The 15,617-nt window shown below is 40.4% G+C and overlaps 1 protein-coding gene across 4 annotated transcripts in view; it reads right to left on the bottom strand.

Annotated features, from left to right (window-relative positions):
* PRKCZ (protein kinase C zeta) overlaps nucleotides 1-14,598 on the bottom strand; it is a 167,434-nt gene extending 152,836 nt beyond the window's left edge. The window contains exons 1-3 of one of the 4 annotated variants that reach the window (XM_034753538.1): nucleotides 14,524-14,598; nucleotides 13,038-13,263; nucleotides 583-704 (exon numbers count right to left, since the gene is read on the bottom strand). In XM_034753538.1, coding sequence (XP_034609429.1) covers nucleotides 583-704; nucleotides 13,038-13,108 — 193 coding nt within the window. In that variant the 5' untranslated portion in view covers nucleotides 13,109-13,263; nucleotides 14,524-14,598. Of the gene's footprint in view, nucleotides 1-582; nucleotides 705-13,037; nucleotides 14,009-14,062; nucleotides 14,483-14,523 lie in introns of those variants that run through there. The other 3 variants (XM_034753539.1, XM_034753544.1, XM_034753540.1) reach the window with 3 other exon arrangements.
* Between the last annotated feature and the right edge of the window lie 1,019 nt (nucleotides 14,599-15,617).

The raw sequence follows: 15,617 nt of genomic DNA on the forward strand, positions 1-15,617 counted from the left end.
TTCTCTACATGCACTCTACAATCATTATCTAATTAAGCCATAGCCATTAGTAACTTCATGACTTCCTCTTGGAAAATGGGGGCTCTCACCCTGTCAAGGCAGTCCATGGACCTCAACAATCAGAACAGATCCACAATTCTAGTTCCCTTATGTTTGCATTTTCTCCATTTACAATAAAATAAATAAATAAAAAGAAAATGGAGCATCCAGGTAAAGAAAGCAATCACCCTGCCACATTCCTTCCCACCATATATTTCCCTAATCAATCTAGGGAAACAGTGCTTCAGATAATTACACTTTGAAAAAGTTCATTATTTAAAAAGATTAAAAAGTGAATTCAAGTACAGCACAACCTTGATTATCTGAGCCTCATTTATCCAAACCTTCCTGTTATGTGAAACAGGGTTATGTCCCATGATATCTATAAATTACAATAAAAAAATGCCTTGATTATCTGAAAACTAAATTAAGCAATTTCATGAACCCTTTCTCCCCCCCACCCCCGCCTAATATTCTGTCATACTATACAATATGGAAAACAAGTAAAGATTTACAAAAGAATCTCTCATGTGTCTGTAATACCTTCATCATCAATCCACTTGAGGGTAATTGGCTGTTCCTGTTGTAAACTGCACATCTCCCTCACTTCATCACAAAGTTCACCATAGTTCATTGATGCATCCAAATTTGTTATTAGGATGTCCCTGCAAAAGATGAATTCACAGATTTAAATCACAAAATGTATTCCCTCATTCAGAAATATGGCATCTGCCATAAACTGCTTGTTTCAGTAGCTGTATCTGTGGAATTTATCCTGCTGAGCTGTACTCACACAAGCAGCACTTACTCACTAAAGTAATCCTATTGAAATCAATGGGACTACTTGAATAAGCAAGTATTATTCCTGTGAGAAAGGGCTAGGCTCTTCTGGTGTCCCTGGGGAGATCGATTGCCTTTGCATCTCAACATTATTTTAATATTATATTTTACATTAACGATCCTGGCTTTTCAATATCTGCTTTATTGGCTGTTAAACATTGAGACTTACATTAAATGAACTAAATAGGCATTTTAAAAACGCATAGCTTTTGTAACTCCTAAACTAGCCACAGCGATTTTCTCTTTAGATAGATGGAATCAAAGACTGAAACATGTCGGAGTTTACATAGGACTTTGCAGCAGCTCAGAAGTCCCTGCATTATTAAAGAGACTTTGCTTATGTAAATATTCTGAAAAAATAAGTTTTAAATTCCACATTTTTCTGTGCTGTATTTCATAAATTAAAAATATTCTGAACATTTTTTAAAAATTAAAAATACAAAAAATGTCCCTGACCTCCTGCAACTTTACTTAAGACGAAAGAAACAAATGGGGGAAGGAAAGCGAGACTGGAATAAACTGACAAACCACTGTATATAACAGTTGACCAGTAGGATGGTGAAAGATCTACAACAGATTATTAAGTTTTAAAATCTGACTTATCACATTTACATGGTTTTAATGAGAAGAGTGGCAAAGTTATTTCTGGTGTTAGGTGTGATAAAACTTTAATTTCAAAGTTACTGCATTGAAAATAATATTTGCATCACACTTCAGCTAAAAACTATACTTTTAGCAAAATAGTTGATAATTACAAAATTCTAAAATCTGAAGTCAACATGGAACTATTGAAAGATGATAAAGACAGACAATTAGAACGGGATGCTAAGTTTTAGCTTTTAGCAAGCTGGGTATGCTTTTTTGGGGGCGTATTATTTTCCTTGAAGCTTAAGTTTTTAATTCCTTTCTACGAAGTTCAGTGCTTCTAGAATGATGAAACCCACACAAAGTAAACCACTTAGTACCCTAGAGAATTTATTTGTGAAACTACATCTTGTCACACTAAGCTGTTGCATGTAAAAACTAAAAAACATGCTTACATGACCTAGTCTGTATATAACTGCACATGTGAAGTAGATTTTTCATGTTTTACGTTAAAGTTAAAGTACCTCAAGAAAAAGCTACACAAAATAAACATGGCAAAAAAAGCAGGTGTTTGAAGGATGTTCAGAGATAAAAAAGTGTAAGACCCTCTAGTGGATAACTATACAACTGCACTTCTCAGTTAAGAATACGTACTTAGAGCCATATGTAAATTATTCACGTAATGTACTGAAGTCAACAAGGAGAACAGAAATGAGGAGAATAAGCTAAACATGATTTAATTAGTTTTGCTACTTTCACCCTATATGACAGATCATTTTAGAAAACACAAGCTGTCTTACCTACTTCATACATTTGTGTATGTCTGCTGGAAATTGAAACTTTACAATATTCAAGTTGATTTTCATGGAAACTGTTTAGTCAAAGTGTCAAAAATGTGGAGACTATGTCAAGAAAAATATGCATGCATTATTAGGTCATATGGCTGTAAGTTGTTTGTTTTTGGAAGGCAAAAGGAATATTTTTGCAAGCCAATTTTTAAGAGTGACTGGAAGTAAAGCTGTGAGCACAATATTTTTAAAATAGTTTATCAGTTTCAAATGTAGATTAAAAGTGGGCTATATAATCTTTCAACATGGAATTTTTTTCTTTAACATTTGAAGAGATCTTAAATTACAGTTTTTAATCTTAACTAATTATTCCTAATGGAAATGAAAAAACATGCAGGTTTTTAAATATAGTTTTCCAGGTTGATCTTTAATGTGATAAGCTACCATGATTTGCTGAGTGAGACTGAGGTTTATTTTGCAAGCAACCTTAGAATAAGTGGTCTGGAGTCCACAAGTACTTCTTAGAGCTCTCAATAATTAAAAGCATTTAAATTACACTAGTTCTCAAAATCAAAGCAGAATCTAGACTCTTCATGGAGGCAGACACAGGGCTGGTGCAAGGATATTTTGCGCCGTAGGCAAAACTTCCACCTTGCGCCCCCCCTCCGATGTCCAGCCCCCACCTTCCTACGGTCAAGTTCCCCACAGGGGCCCAGATGTTCACAAAGTGCAGGGGCACGGGGTGGGGGGAAGGGGGCTGCAAAGAGGGAGGTCGTATGGGGGCTCTTCCAGGGGGTGAAGGTGGCAGAGAGGGGGGTGCACGAGACTGTTGCAGGGAGTGGAGGTGGCCAAGAAGTGGAGGGGGCAGGGGTGTAGTGGCAGGGAAGAGATTGCAGAGAGGCAAAAGGGGCTTGTTGCAGGGGGTGCAGTGGCAGGGAGGGAGTGGGCAGAAGGGGGTTGTTGAAAGGGGCTGGTGTCTGTGCCCAGGGTTGTTACAGGGGGTGCAGTGGCAAGGAGGGAGTGGCACAAGGGAGGAGTGGGCACGAGGGGGTTGTTGCAACGGGCTGGCAGGCGGGAGTGTGTCTGTGCCCAGGGTTGTTGCAGGGGGAGGGACTAGCCGCGCTGCTGGCGGCCCCTCTGGAACTGGGAGGCAGAGAGCAGCAGCAGCCTGGTGCTCCGCTGTTTAAAAAATTGGGGGGGGGCACCGCTTTTTGGCACCCCCAACCACTTGGCATCCTAGGTAGCCACCTAGTCTGCCTCGTGGCTGCACAGGCCCTGGGCAGACACTGTATACAGACACAAAGACGGGGAAACAAGGTGGGTGAGGTAATACATTTTATTGGACCAATTTCTGTTGAGGGGGGAGAGAGAGAGAGAGAGAAAAAGTTTCGAGCCACACACAGCTGAAGAAGAGCTCTGTGTAGCTGGAAAGCTTGTCTCTCTCACCAACAGAAGTTGGTCCAATAAAAGGCATTAATTACCTCACCCACCTTGTCTGTCTGATGTCCTGGGACCAATGCGGCTACTACAGTGCATACAAAGTCACAGTTACTGACCCAGAGAGGTTATCCTGTAAGGACCCAGTGCTGCAAGTATAAGCCCAAGTGTTTGTAGGATAGGGAGTATGTAAACTTTTTAGGCCATTCACCATGTCTTCATATAGTGCTTATACCAGTTATGTCCTTAATGGAACTATACATTTGTGGTTACAGGATTGGGCCCTAGGATTCAGGACATTCAAATGGGGATAGGATTAAATATTGAAAATTATTTATAAATTTGCATTTTTTTTTAATTATAGCAACACACAAATTGTCATATTGGATCAGACCCAAGGTCCATCTAGTCCAGCAGGCTGTCTAGTGCAGTGGTTGGTACCAGATAATTCACAGGAGGCGTAAGAATCCTAAAGTAGGCCAATATAGATCAGTTTGCACTCCCCACATTTGGTCTCATCCTGATCTCTGATTGTCAGAGATTGGCTTAAGACCTGAAGAATGATATTTAATATCCCCCAAAATATTTAACCATAATTGTAACAACTCTAGTTATCTGTTTAAATATCCAATCTCTTTTTCAATTTTGCTAAATTCTTAACCTCAACAACTTCATGTGGCAATCTGTTCAATAATCTAATTACAAAATAAATATAATTGTATACAATTGTGTACAGATAACAGTAGTGCCAATATATCAGAGTTGGGCAAACTATGGCCCACGGGACCGTCCTGTCCGGCCCTTGTGCTCCCGGCTGGGGAGGCTAGTCCCCTGCCCCTCCTCTGCAACCTCAGCTTGCTGTGCCACTGTTCCTACGGGGAGCAATTTAATACACTACACCCGGCCCTCCATACAGTTTCAGAACCCCGATGTGGCCCTCAGGCCAAAAAGTTTGCCCACCCCTGCAATATAATAAAAGAAATATGGAACTATTGTTTATTTATCTATCTAAACTTTATTTTTTAAATAAATAAATAAATAAAGTGGTCTGAGGCTACAGACAGGTGGATTTGTTGAGCTGTGGCCATATCGTCAAACTGTACATCTAAGCACATGGTGTGCTTAAATAAGTAATTCAGAACCATTTTGAGACTATTACCACTTCTGTAAATTGAGACACTCCAGCCACGTTTCATGTCCTCTCCTCAGATATTAATATGTTTCTTACTGGTAGAATTTGTTTTTAAATAAATACAAGCACAGTGAGGAAGAGGAACCAATGGAAAAATACAGAGACAAAAAAAAATATTGTAACTAAAACCAAAATTTCCAACTGTTATTTCAAGCACCAAAGTATGTTCTCGGAAGAATATAGCTAAAGCACACACACTATGATGATGAGACAATAGACAGATTGATTTCTGTTAACATAAATATTATTTATTGCCCTAGGGCAATATCTTAGAGAGACCATAAATCTTGATGTGTTACAAAAAAAGAACAAAAATATCTGAAGAAAATACTTCATCTAACTTTGAAATCACTATTATAGCAGGCCTTGCACTAGGATACAACAGCATAGAGGCATGTCCCCTGGATGATGGATGGGAGTAGCCTGTCTTGGGGAAATCCAACGAGAGTCCCTCATCCTGTAAGTATGGGTGACATTCTTTTGTTCCTAGAGGTAAACATTTAGCCATATTAAAAATGCATAGTTTACTTGCTCTTAATTTACCAAGCAATCCGGTTCACTCTGAATCAATGACCTGTCCTCTTCATTATTTACCACTCCCACAATTTTTGTGTCATGTGCAAATTTTATCGTTGATGATTTTATATTTTCTTCCAGGTTACCGATAAAAATATTAAATAGCATAGAGCCAAGAAATGATCTTTGTGGGACCCCAATGAAAACACACCCATTGTACAATTCCTCATTTAGAGATACATTTTGAGACCCATTGGTTTGCCAGTTTTTAATCCATTTAATGTGTGCCAGGGTAATTTTATATCATCTTTTTAATCAAAATGCTGTGTGTCAACTGCCTTACAGAAGTCTAAGTATACTATGACAACACTATTACCTTTATAAACCAAACTTGTGATCTGATAAAAAGATATCAAGTTAGTCTGACAAGATTTTCCATAATCCCATGTTGATTTGCATTAAATATATCACCCTCCTTTAATTCCTTATTAACTGAGTCCTGTATCAGCCATTCCATTATCTTGCCTGGGATTCATACTAGAAAAGGGACAACAGATGAAGTGTTGAAATGCAGCAGGGAAATCATAGAACAAGTACAATCTTGAGTACACCTAGGAAGCTTGATTAGTGATGATGGTTCCATCAAGGTTGAGGTTTAAAAGGAAATGTGCTTTAGCTACAAGTGCTGCACGGAGCCTGATGAAATTATGGATAAAAACCATTATCTTCAGTACCATGGTGAAAATTTATCACACCACTGTACTAACAGTATTACTCTATGGTCTGAAAACAGTTGCATTAAATGAAAAAGACGTCAGAAGGCTGGAGGCAGTAGAGATGAGAGCTTTTCAGAAGATGGCAGTTGAAAAGTAGAATGATGTATTCAAATAAACGAAGAAGTTAGAAGGAAAATAAAATGTGACACCAAGGTAGGGGTGTGACGAGTTGGATCACAGAACCCCTCTTGGGAGCTGCCACCTGATATGCCAAGACTACTTCTGCCCCTGATTTCCCTGCCAGCTCGGAACTCCAGCACCCTGTCTTGCTGAGCCAGACATGCCTCTCAGCTCCAACACAAACCCAGGGTCTGAATTACTTGCCCCAAAGCTGCAGACTTAACTGAAAGCAGCTTACAGAAGTGTTCTTGTCTCTAACACTCAGATGCCCAACACCCAATGGGGTCTAAACCCAAATAAATCTGTTTTGTTCGCCCTCTAACACTGATGGAGAGATATGCACAGCTGTTTGCCTTCTCCCCCCCCCCCCCCCCCCCAGGTATTATACATACTCTGGGTTAATTAATAAGCAAAAAGTGATTTTATTAAATACAGAAAGTAGGATTTAAGTGATCCAAGTAGTAACAGACAGAACAAAGTGAACTACCAAGTAAAATGAAACAAAACACGCCAGTCTATATCTAATCCAACTGAATACAGATCAAATCCTCACCAGTTCCAGAATGCTTCCTTTTACAGACTAATCTCCTTTTAGTCTGGGCCCAGCAGTTACTCAAAACCCTTGCAGTCACTGTCCTTTGTTCCAGTTTCTTCCAGGTATCTTTGGGGGTGGAGAGGCCCTCTCTTTAGCCAGCTGAAGACAAAATGGACGGGTCTCCCATGGGCTTAAATAGACTCTCTCTTGTGTGTGGAGACCCCCTCCTCTCTCCTATGCAAAGTCCAGCTCCAAGATGGAGTTCTGGAGTCACCTGGACAAGTCACATGTCCATGCATGACTCACAGTTTTTACAGGCAGAAGCCATTGCCCACATGGTATCTTGAATATCTCCAGGAAGACTTATGTGGATTGGAGCATTCCAAGATGCATTGTTCCTTAAGTGCTTCCTGTTTGGGCACTTAACTTTGCGAATTCCTTTCTCCAGCAACTAACCAAATGCTCTAAGGTTATTTAGAAATCAAGCCAGTACACGGCCAATATTCATAACTTTGAGTACAAAAATGATACATGCATACAAATAGGATTAATAGATTCAGTAGATCATAACCTTTACATAGATATGTTACAGAGCATATGTAGCACAGAAAATATTCCAGTTATGTCACATATATTCATAAGCATATTTCCATAAAGCCTTATGGGGGGGCACCGTCACAAGGGGATTCGCTGCAACTGAAAGATTACACTGATGCGGACACTGTAGAACAAACGAATGATAGTAAGCCAACGAAAATAATAAAAACACAACAGGTCAGACCTAGAAGCTGACTTCCGAATAGATGGCGGGACATTGTACACAGGGACATGACCAGGATGGGCTTACTGGAAGAACTACCCATGGACAGGAATGAATGGCAACACTCTACATTTCCCATGTATGTAAAGATGCTTTGGGATGAGATTACAGTAGGAGATTAAGAAAGTAATTATTTCCCTTTGAAACTAACATTTTAAAGGACATAAGAAGTTACAGATCCAGAAAAAAGTCAATCTAATTTAACACTGTCCCATACTTCAGTATTATGTAAACCAAACTTGCAGAATATCCACATGACCTTTTAGCCAGGATCTCTCTCATGTATGTAACAACAGCAGTTATTTATATGTAACAAACACCTTCTGTCCAAAAGTTACAACAAATTTCTAATATGACTTCCGTGGAGGGCCCTTCATACCTGTATCTCTAGGTACCTGACTATGAAATCAATAATACTATGAAATACAGCTCAAGTTACAGGTTGTTTCTACTCAGCGTGTAACTAGCTCAGTGAAGACAACACAGGAGAGATGGATAGAATCACATAACTATTCAGTCATGTTGTTTTGTAGGTGAAAACTGATTCAACTCTGTGTGTGTACCTGCGCTGTGACACCATCCACTTTGGGTATTCCATCTATATGCTTTCAGTTAGAACAGTGGTTCCCAAACTGGGGTTCGTGAAATGTTACAGGGGGTTCTCAGGAAAAAATTCCCTAATGGCGAACAGAGCTGTCCCTAGTGATCCCAGGCAGCACGGGGCCAGCAGCACGGAGCCCCTGGACTTCCAAGAGCTAAGCAGATCAAAGCAAGCATATCTATCACACTGAGGAGATTTAAACTTCAAGACTCCTTATAAGAAATGGAAAGGGAGGTGAATATTTTTTTGCTGTTTTTAAAATTAAATGGGCAGCTAGTATTGTTTTTAAAATTATTATGAAGAACAAGTTTAAGCTTTGTTGTAACGTGCGTTGTTTGCCTGGACTGCTCAAGACCTGAATGCTTGTGTAGGAGGAACTCCGAGTTGGCTTCTTAAATACCTTCATGCTGTTTCACATTTGATACTCCTTGATGAAACATAGGAGCCTTGTCTTATAACAGCCTTATTCAAAGTGATACAAGCTACGAAAGTGAAATCTTGGAAGAGTGTTGCCATTTTCATAATGTAATAAAAATACTGTAATGATAAATAATAGTTAATACTAATAGTGTGTAATAAGCATATCATAAAAACAAATTTTATATTTCCAAGATCACTGCTTTTATAATTTATACTCCGGTAAAAGGAGAAAATCCCTGGAAATATTCATTTTTAGGAGGGGGTTCACGAGACTTGACATTTTAGTGAAAGGGGTTCACAGGTTGTTAAAGTTTGGGAACCACAGAGTTAGAAGATCAACCTCTGATGTTGAAATTCCCCTGAGTATGGAATTTACTCAATGCCTAACATCCATTTCAGGATCTGGCCCAGAATGCATATTACTACCACAGGATGCATACCCTGAACTCCCACTGAAGTCAGTGTAAGTATTAGATGCAAAACCTATGGCAGGATCAAGCCTTAAATTATTAAAACTTTAAGTGGGAGATGGACTGCCATTCTTTGTACTAATTAGAGAAGTGCAGATGAAAAAACTTCCATTGTTATTTTGCCCAAGCAGCATCTATTTCTGATCCAATTGTGCACAGTAGTTATCCAATTAACTAGTGTCAATTATATATATTATTGAGATCTACTACATTAAATCTGAATGCCAACAGCTACATCAGCTGGTCAGAGCATAGCTGAATGAAGACTATTTGTTGATAAACTTTACTTAAGAATCCCACTAGATATGCACTTTTCCCCAGTCAGATTTAAGAAGCCAGACTCCATCAAGCGGCATAAGGGGCCAATGTTGGGCACATACTTGGATTAAGAGCATTTCTTGCATTCTTGGGATGAGGCATTGCAAAGGTTAGAATCATGCTGGCTAGGCCAGAGCTAACCAGAGTCATGCAGTTCATTTGTAGTCAATAGGATTTAATGCAGATTACTTCAGAGGATTATACATAATCTAGACAAGCAACAAAATGTTTTTTAAAATGAAATGAGAAATTACACAAATTTGCTCTATACTTCAGTTTCCATATGCTGTCATTTCTGCTACATAAGGAACTCTATTACACCCAAGAAATACAAATGCCATAGCTCCTGAGACTCCATGGAGACACAATCACAACAGTCATGATTTTTGCAGCTTCCTTGTCCTTATGTAAACAGGCTATTTGTTTAATCATAATTTCAAAAAGGTATATTGTACTATCATCAATTGGCACTCTAAATTATTTAGCAGCTATCTGAATAACTCTTGACACTAATTCTGAAATAGTATGTTTTACTACATCTGCAGATATGAAAGCAGGAATCCAGAACAGATACTGAAACACTTACGCTATGCTTTAGCCCATAAATTGTTTTACATAAACTTTTTACTTAACATAGAACTGTGTGTCAACAAAGCAAAGACAAAATTCAGTAATTTTGGGACCCCTACTTTGTAAGTGGGACAGATGCTTTGCTCTTCTCCAACTGAGAACAACATTAATCAATGATGGCTAGAATGCTTCAGAGGTTCTGAATGAATTGTAAGAAAAAAGAACCATTTTTGTCTACAAATGCAATCTGCATGACTCATGAAAATTACAGAATACTTGTTGCAGGAAGTACAAAAAATGTTCTCAATGCTTTTACTAATTCCTTTTATGATATTCACATTCCTTCCAGTGAATTCTAGTAATGAATCAAATGTTACCACGAATTTCAAATATTCAAAGGTCTGCTTCATTCTTGAACAAGCCTATACATATACCTTGCAAACTTTTGGAGAATTACACATTTTATATTCCGGAAACACTTCTTGGGTTTGAACGTTGTGCATATATATTGGATATAACATTTGTGGACTACACCGTTTCAGAGCAGCTTTCACATCTCAAACATGTAGTACCACTCTAGTGCTACTATAATTAAGTTGAGAACATCCTTTAATCATAAACCCAGACTGACATGGTCTTATAAATTTAGGATAAAGATCTCTACTCAACTTAAACTAGGCACACTTAGCAGCACTTGTTTGGTGCAAGCCTTTCATCCAAAGATCTCAAAGCTGTTTACAAGTACTCATTAAATCTCAAACAGCCCTGTCAGGTAGTAAAACCTTGCTAATTAGCACTAAACACTGCTGATTATCAAAATTTCACAAATTATTGAGCAAGAGTAACATTATAACAGCAATAATAATGCACCACAAAATACACTGTGCTCATTTATTTTCACATGTATTCACTTACACATCTATTATAATAAAAACAAATCTATTAAATATATAATAGCTATATAAATTTAATATCATGTCCTGCAATATTTTGAAAGATAGTCTTAACATTAATCCTCACTATAAACAAGGCCTCATTAAATATTTCAGGACATATTTTTATATGCAAATTATCATATCTGTAATGAAGTGTGAATTAGAAAGGTTCTGGTGGATTTCCATTTTACAGATGGGTAAATCGAGTCACAGAGATTAAGTGACTCGCTCACGGTTAGAATGAGAGTTGATGGTATGGCTAGTTTTACAATCAAGGAGCTGTCTTCCAGTCCCCCCACACTAGCCACAAGACTATGCCACATTTCACTGCAGGAGCAAAAACTTTCCCTATATATCCATGGAACCAGTCGTTTTGTTTTCAAGGCATTATTTGCGGATCCTACTAACGCATCAGAACAGAGTATGAGGCTATGGCTACACTATAGCTTAATTTGACATAAATTATGTTGCTCAGGGATGTGAATTAGCCACCCCAAGTGACATAATTTATGCTGATTTAAGTGCCAGTGCGGACACCGCTATGTCAGCGGGAGAACTTCTCCTGCCTACACAACTACTGCTGCTCTCAGGGGCTGGAGTAATTAAGCTGACAGGAGACCTCTCTCTCCTCAGCTTAGAGCAGCTACATTAGAGGGTTTACAGCGGTACAGTATAGCCATAGCCTTAGTAAAGTAATATATTATTACTCCCTTTCACAGTGTGTAAAGACTAAATTCTTCATCCCGGTTTTGTCGTCCTCTTTCCAACTGCTACTAAACAAAGTTGCTTATTGAAAAAAAAACAATATAACTACACTAAACACCAAATTACTGACAATGAATACACTGGGGATCAACATTATTTTTAGCTTACGAGGAAAAAGGCCAAAACTCAAGTCTAAGTTAAAAAGTCACTGTCAATTACTTTTAAGCTCAGTTATATTTAGTAAAAAGGGAGGCAGCAGGATTCAAAACTAGATAGAAGCGTTCTCGTGATTGTTTTAAATTCAGTTTAAAAAGTAACATTTCCCTACAATGTTAGAAACTAAACAACAAAAGCAACCTGCTGGCGAAGTTGCCAGGAAATGAAAGTCGGTATAAACCAAAGTGAAGGTAATAGGTGTAACTGTAACTCTTTGATGTTTGCATTTCACTCAACATGGACCAACAACATAAATAGTGAAAGGTAAACTGGATTTTTAAAGTTCATTTTTAATAACGGAATTTTAAATATAGCAGGCAAATATTCTTGCTGGATTTACTAATAATTTATAGTTAAAACCCAAACACTTATTTCCCACAACTGCCTAAATATTTCTCTGACAGACAATCCTTTTGAGTTTTCATTAAGGTGGTGGTGGGGGAAATCAATAAGCCAAACAATGGCAGTTGCTGGACAGTCTACAATTTTAACCACAGAAACAATACCTCTAATTATGCAAGTATAATAGCAGCTATAAATTAATTATTTGCATTACACTAGCACCCAAAGGTGCTAACTAGTATCAGGACCCTTTTGTGATAGGTGTTGTAGAAACACAGACAATTCCTGCCCCAAAGAGCTCACAGCGTACATCCCCAAACTTTCAATGAGAACTATGCAGGTGGACAGCAACTCGCAAGCACAGCCCCACTAACTTTAATGGAAATCTGCCAATGCAGAACTCATTGCAGGACTGGGGTCTAAGAAAAACCAATTAAATATATTAGCTGTGCCTGGGTTTAAGAGACTACATTGTTTTATTAATCTTCAAACTGGATCAGCAAATACATCAACACTTCTGTTTCAAAACAGATTTGGTCAGAAACCAAAAACAAGCTAACCAAAAATAAGTCAGACGCATCTCTCAGTAGTTCATAAAGATTCAGGAATTTTAAAAAATGAACATTTTAACATCCAAGTAAATTTACAAACATTGTTTATACACAAAATGATTTGTTAGTATCCATTGGAACCATCAACTCTTTGGTTACTGCATTACTAAATGAGTTCATGGACTATTGTTCGCTAGTAACTAAAGTGACAAACCACATATACCACATATAAAGCAGCACTGAAAGGACTGTATGACTTACCCATTATAATGTGCTTTTATTCTGATGAAGTCTCTCTTCAGATTCATTTTCGATCCCATTCTGCTAGGCATGGTACTAATACAAAAGTCTAAATGACAAATATGTTCCAGGCATAAAGATTTGACTGGTTTGGAGGGTACAAGTAATCACTAATGTTATGCTAAATTCCAATGAAGTAGCAAGTGAAATTTACAAGCTCTTTTTTCCCCAATGATATCCAGTCCACCTGCACACACAAGCAAAAATAGAGTTAATGAACACACACAGAAAAACTGGAACACATTAAAGTACAGATGTAGTGCTAGATCCTGCAATGACTAAAACACATGACTAACTTTACCCACTATATACCATAGAAATCAATGAGACTACCCACCTCCACAAGACCCTGGTCCTGCAAAAACATGTCAGCTTTTAAATTACTTTTGTAGTACTCTTGCTTTAACTTTATAAAATCTTTTAAAAGCACCTAACAAGCAGAGGGATAAGCATTAAAAAAATAGTAATGTCAAAAAATAATAGGGCCAGTTAAACTTAATTTTACAAAATTATTCAGGTTAAGAGAAGATAAGATAAGCTTCCAACTGTCAGAACATTAATCTGTCTCCACTGTTGGCAAAACTAGGATCTGAATGTTTCAAGAGCAATTTTTCCCCCAGAGTTTCCTAATAAAACTTCTCATATTTCCACTTCTGGCCAAAAATATTGCAAGAAAAGCTCTTTTTAAGAGACTGGAGAAAGGAAGGGACACTTTATTTACAGAAAAGTTGTTTACTCATCCTTCTTCTAGCCCCACATTTTTCATGCCACACAGAAGTTTTTCCACTTTCCCATAGGGAAGAAATAGTGCTGTATCCCAAACCAATGTTAACTAGGTCTCTAGGGAAAAGGTTCCAGCTGCATGCTGGCCTCCCTTTAGGGGGTGGGGAGACCTAGTTAGGAACCTGTTTAATAATCTGAAGACCCCCCCCCCCCCCAAGTATATATTGAAGCAGGCGTGTAACAGCTGCGGGGACACAACCTACAGCATTTGTCAGTCTTTGAGTATTGGGGTCATTCCTCCCCAGGTAGCTCTGGTTCAGAGAGTGTGGTGATCCCTTTACTGCCTGGGCCCCACTAGCTGGTTTGCAGATGTTCCTGTTCCTAGGGTCCGTGTCCCAACTCGGGGCGTTGTGGTCGCTGCACTTAGGAGCCGGGCACAGCCTGCCTTCCCCATGCGGGAGCTCCCTACTGCGGAGAGGAGGCTCTCCCCCGTTGGGGGCCGGGCACACAGTGGCTGGGGACAAGCCCCCTGCAGAGCTGGGTCACGGCCGGTGTGGGGGGAGCGTGGCCCTGCTTGGTGCCCGCAGGCTCCTGGCCCGCGCGGGGGTGGGAGGCGGGCCCGGGGGTGCCCCCGCTCAGCCCGGCTCTAGGTCTGGGGGACCAGCCGAGCGGAAGGAGCGACGCCCCCCAGCACAGGGGCGGTGGGGGGAGGGCTGTCTCCTACCTGCTGCGGCGCCAGCTGAAGTGGGTCCCCCCAGGAGTGCGGCCCGCGTCCCCCCACCCCCCGACAGCCCCTCAGCCTAACCCCGCCCCGGCTTCCCCCGCCCCCGGGCTGGAAGTTGCCCGAAGTCCCGGCAGGAAGTTGGGGTCGGACTCGGTCCCGCCTCCCCGCGCCTGGGGTCCCCCCTGAGGAGGCGGCCCGCACCCCCGGAAGCCCCCACCCCGCGCCCGGCTCAGCGGCGACCCCCGCCCGGCGGCTGCAGCGGCCCTAGCGCCGCCGCTACCACTCCAAACATGGCGGCCTAAGCCAGCAGGTTAGCGGCCACAACAGCCAATGGAGCACCTCCCACCCTACCTGCGGACCAATAGCAAGCGCCGCCCACCTGAAACCACGCCCCAGAGGGATACCGCCCAGGCCTGGCCAATCAGAGAGCGGTATCCGTTACCTGGCGAGCTGAAGCGAGGCAGCCAATCATAAAATAGGAGGGGGCAAGGAGAACACCTGTAGCCAGCAGGGAGAGGGAGGGACACTAATCTGCCTAGGTGGGGTAGCAGGGTTCCGATGGGGGGGCTGTAGCTGAGGAGAGGGGGGTATGGGGCTTGGGGTCAGGATTCCTGGGTTCTGGTGAGAGCTGAGGGATGGATAACTGGGGCAAGTGGAAGTGAGGCCTGGCCACACAGATTCCTGTGTTCTATTCCCAGTCCTACCACTAGTTGGCGTTAGGCATGTCCCTTAACCTCTGTGCCTCCATTTACCCCTCTCTAAAGTACCCCACAATTGGAAGTGGAAGCTTAGTCCATTTGTGTTTCTGAAGGGCTTGGACATTCTCAGCTGGAACACCCGATGGGAGTAGGATGGTCATAATCGCATGGGGCAAGGGATCCCCCCCACTGAATCAGTGTAGCATAAACACAATACTGTTTCTGCAGCTTCCTCAGTGAAAGATGGTAAGTCAATGGTAGATCATACCATGTGTATTCCACTATTCACTATAAGTGGTTTCATTCTTAATTTTAGGCTTTTAACAAATACTTTAAATCTGTTTTTGAAAAAGCAAACATTACTTAATATTGTTATGTAATCATTTTCAAGGCTCT

The sequence above is a fragment of the Trachemys scripta genome, chromosome 19, assembly GCF_013100865.1.
Source record: "Trachemys scripta elegans isolate TJP31775 chromosome 19, CAS_Tse_1.0, whole genome shotgun sequence".
In the NCBI taxonomy this organism is placed as follows: domain Eukaryota; kingdom Metazoa; phylum Chordata; order Testudines; family Emydidae; genus Trachemys; species Trachemys scripta.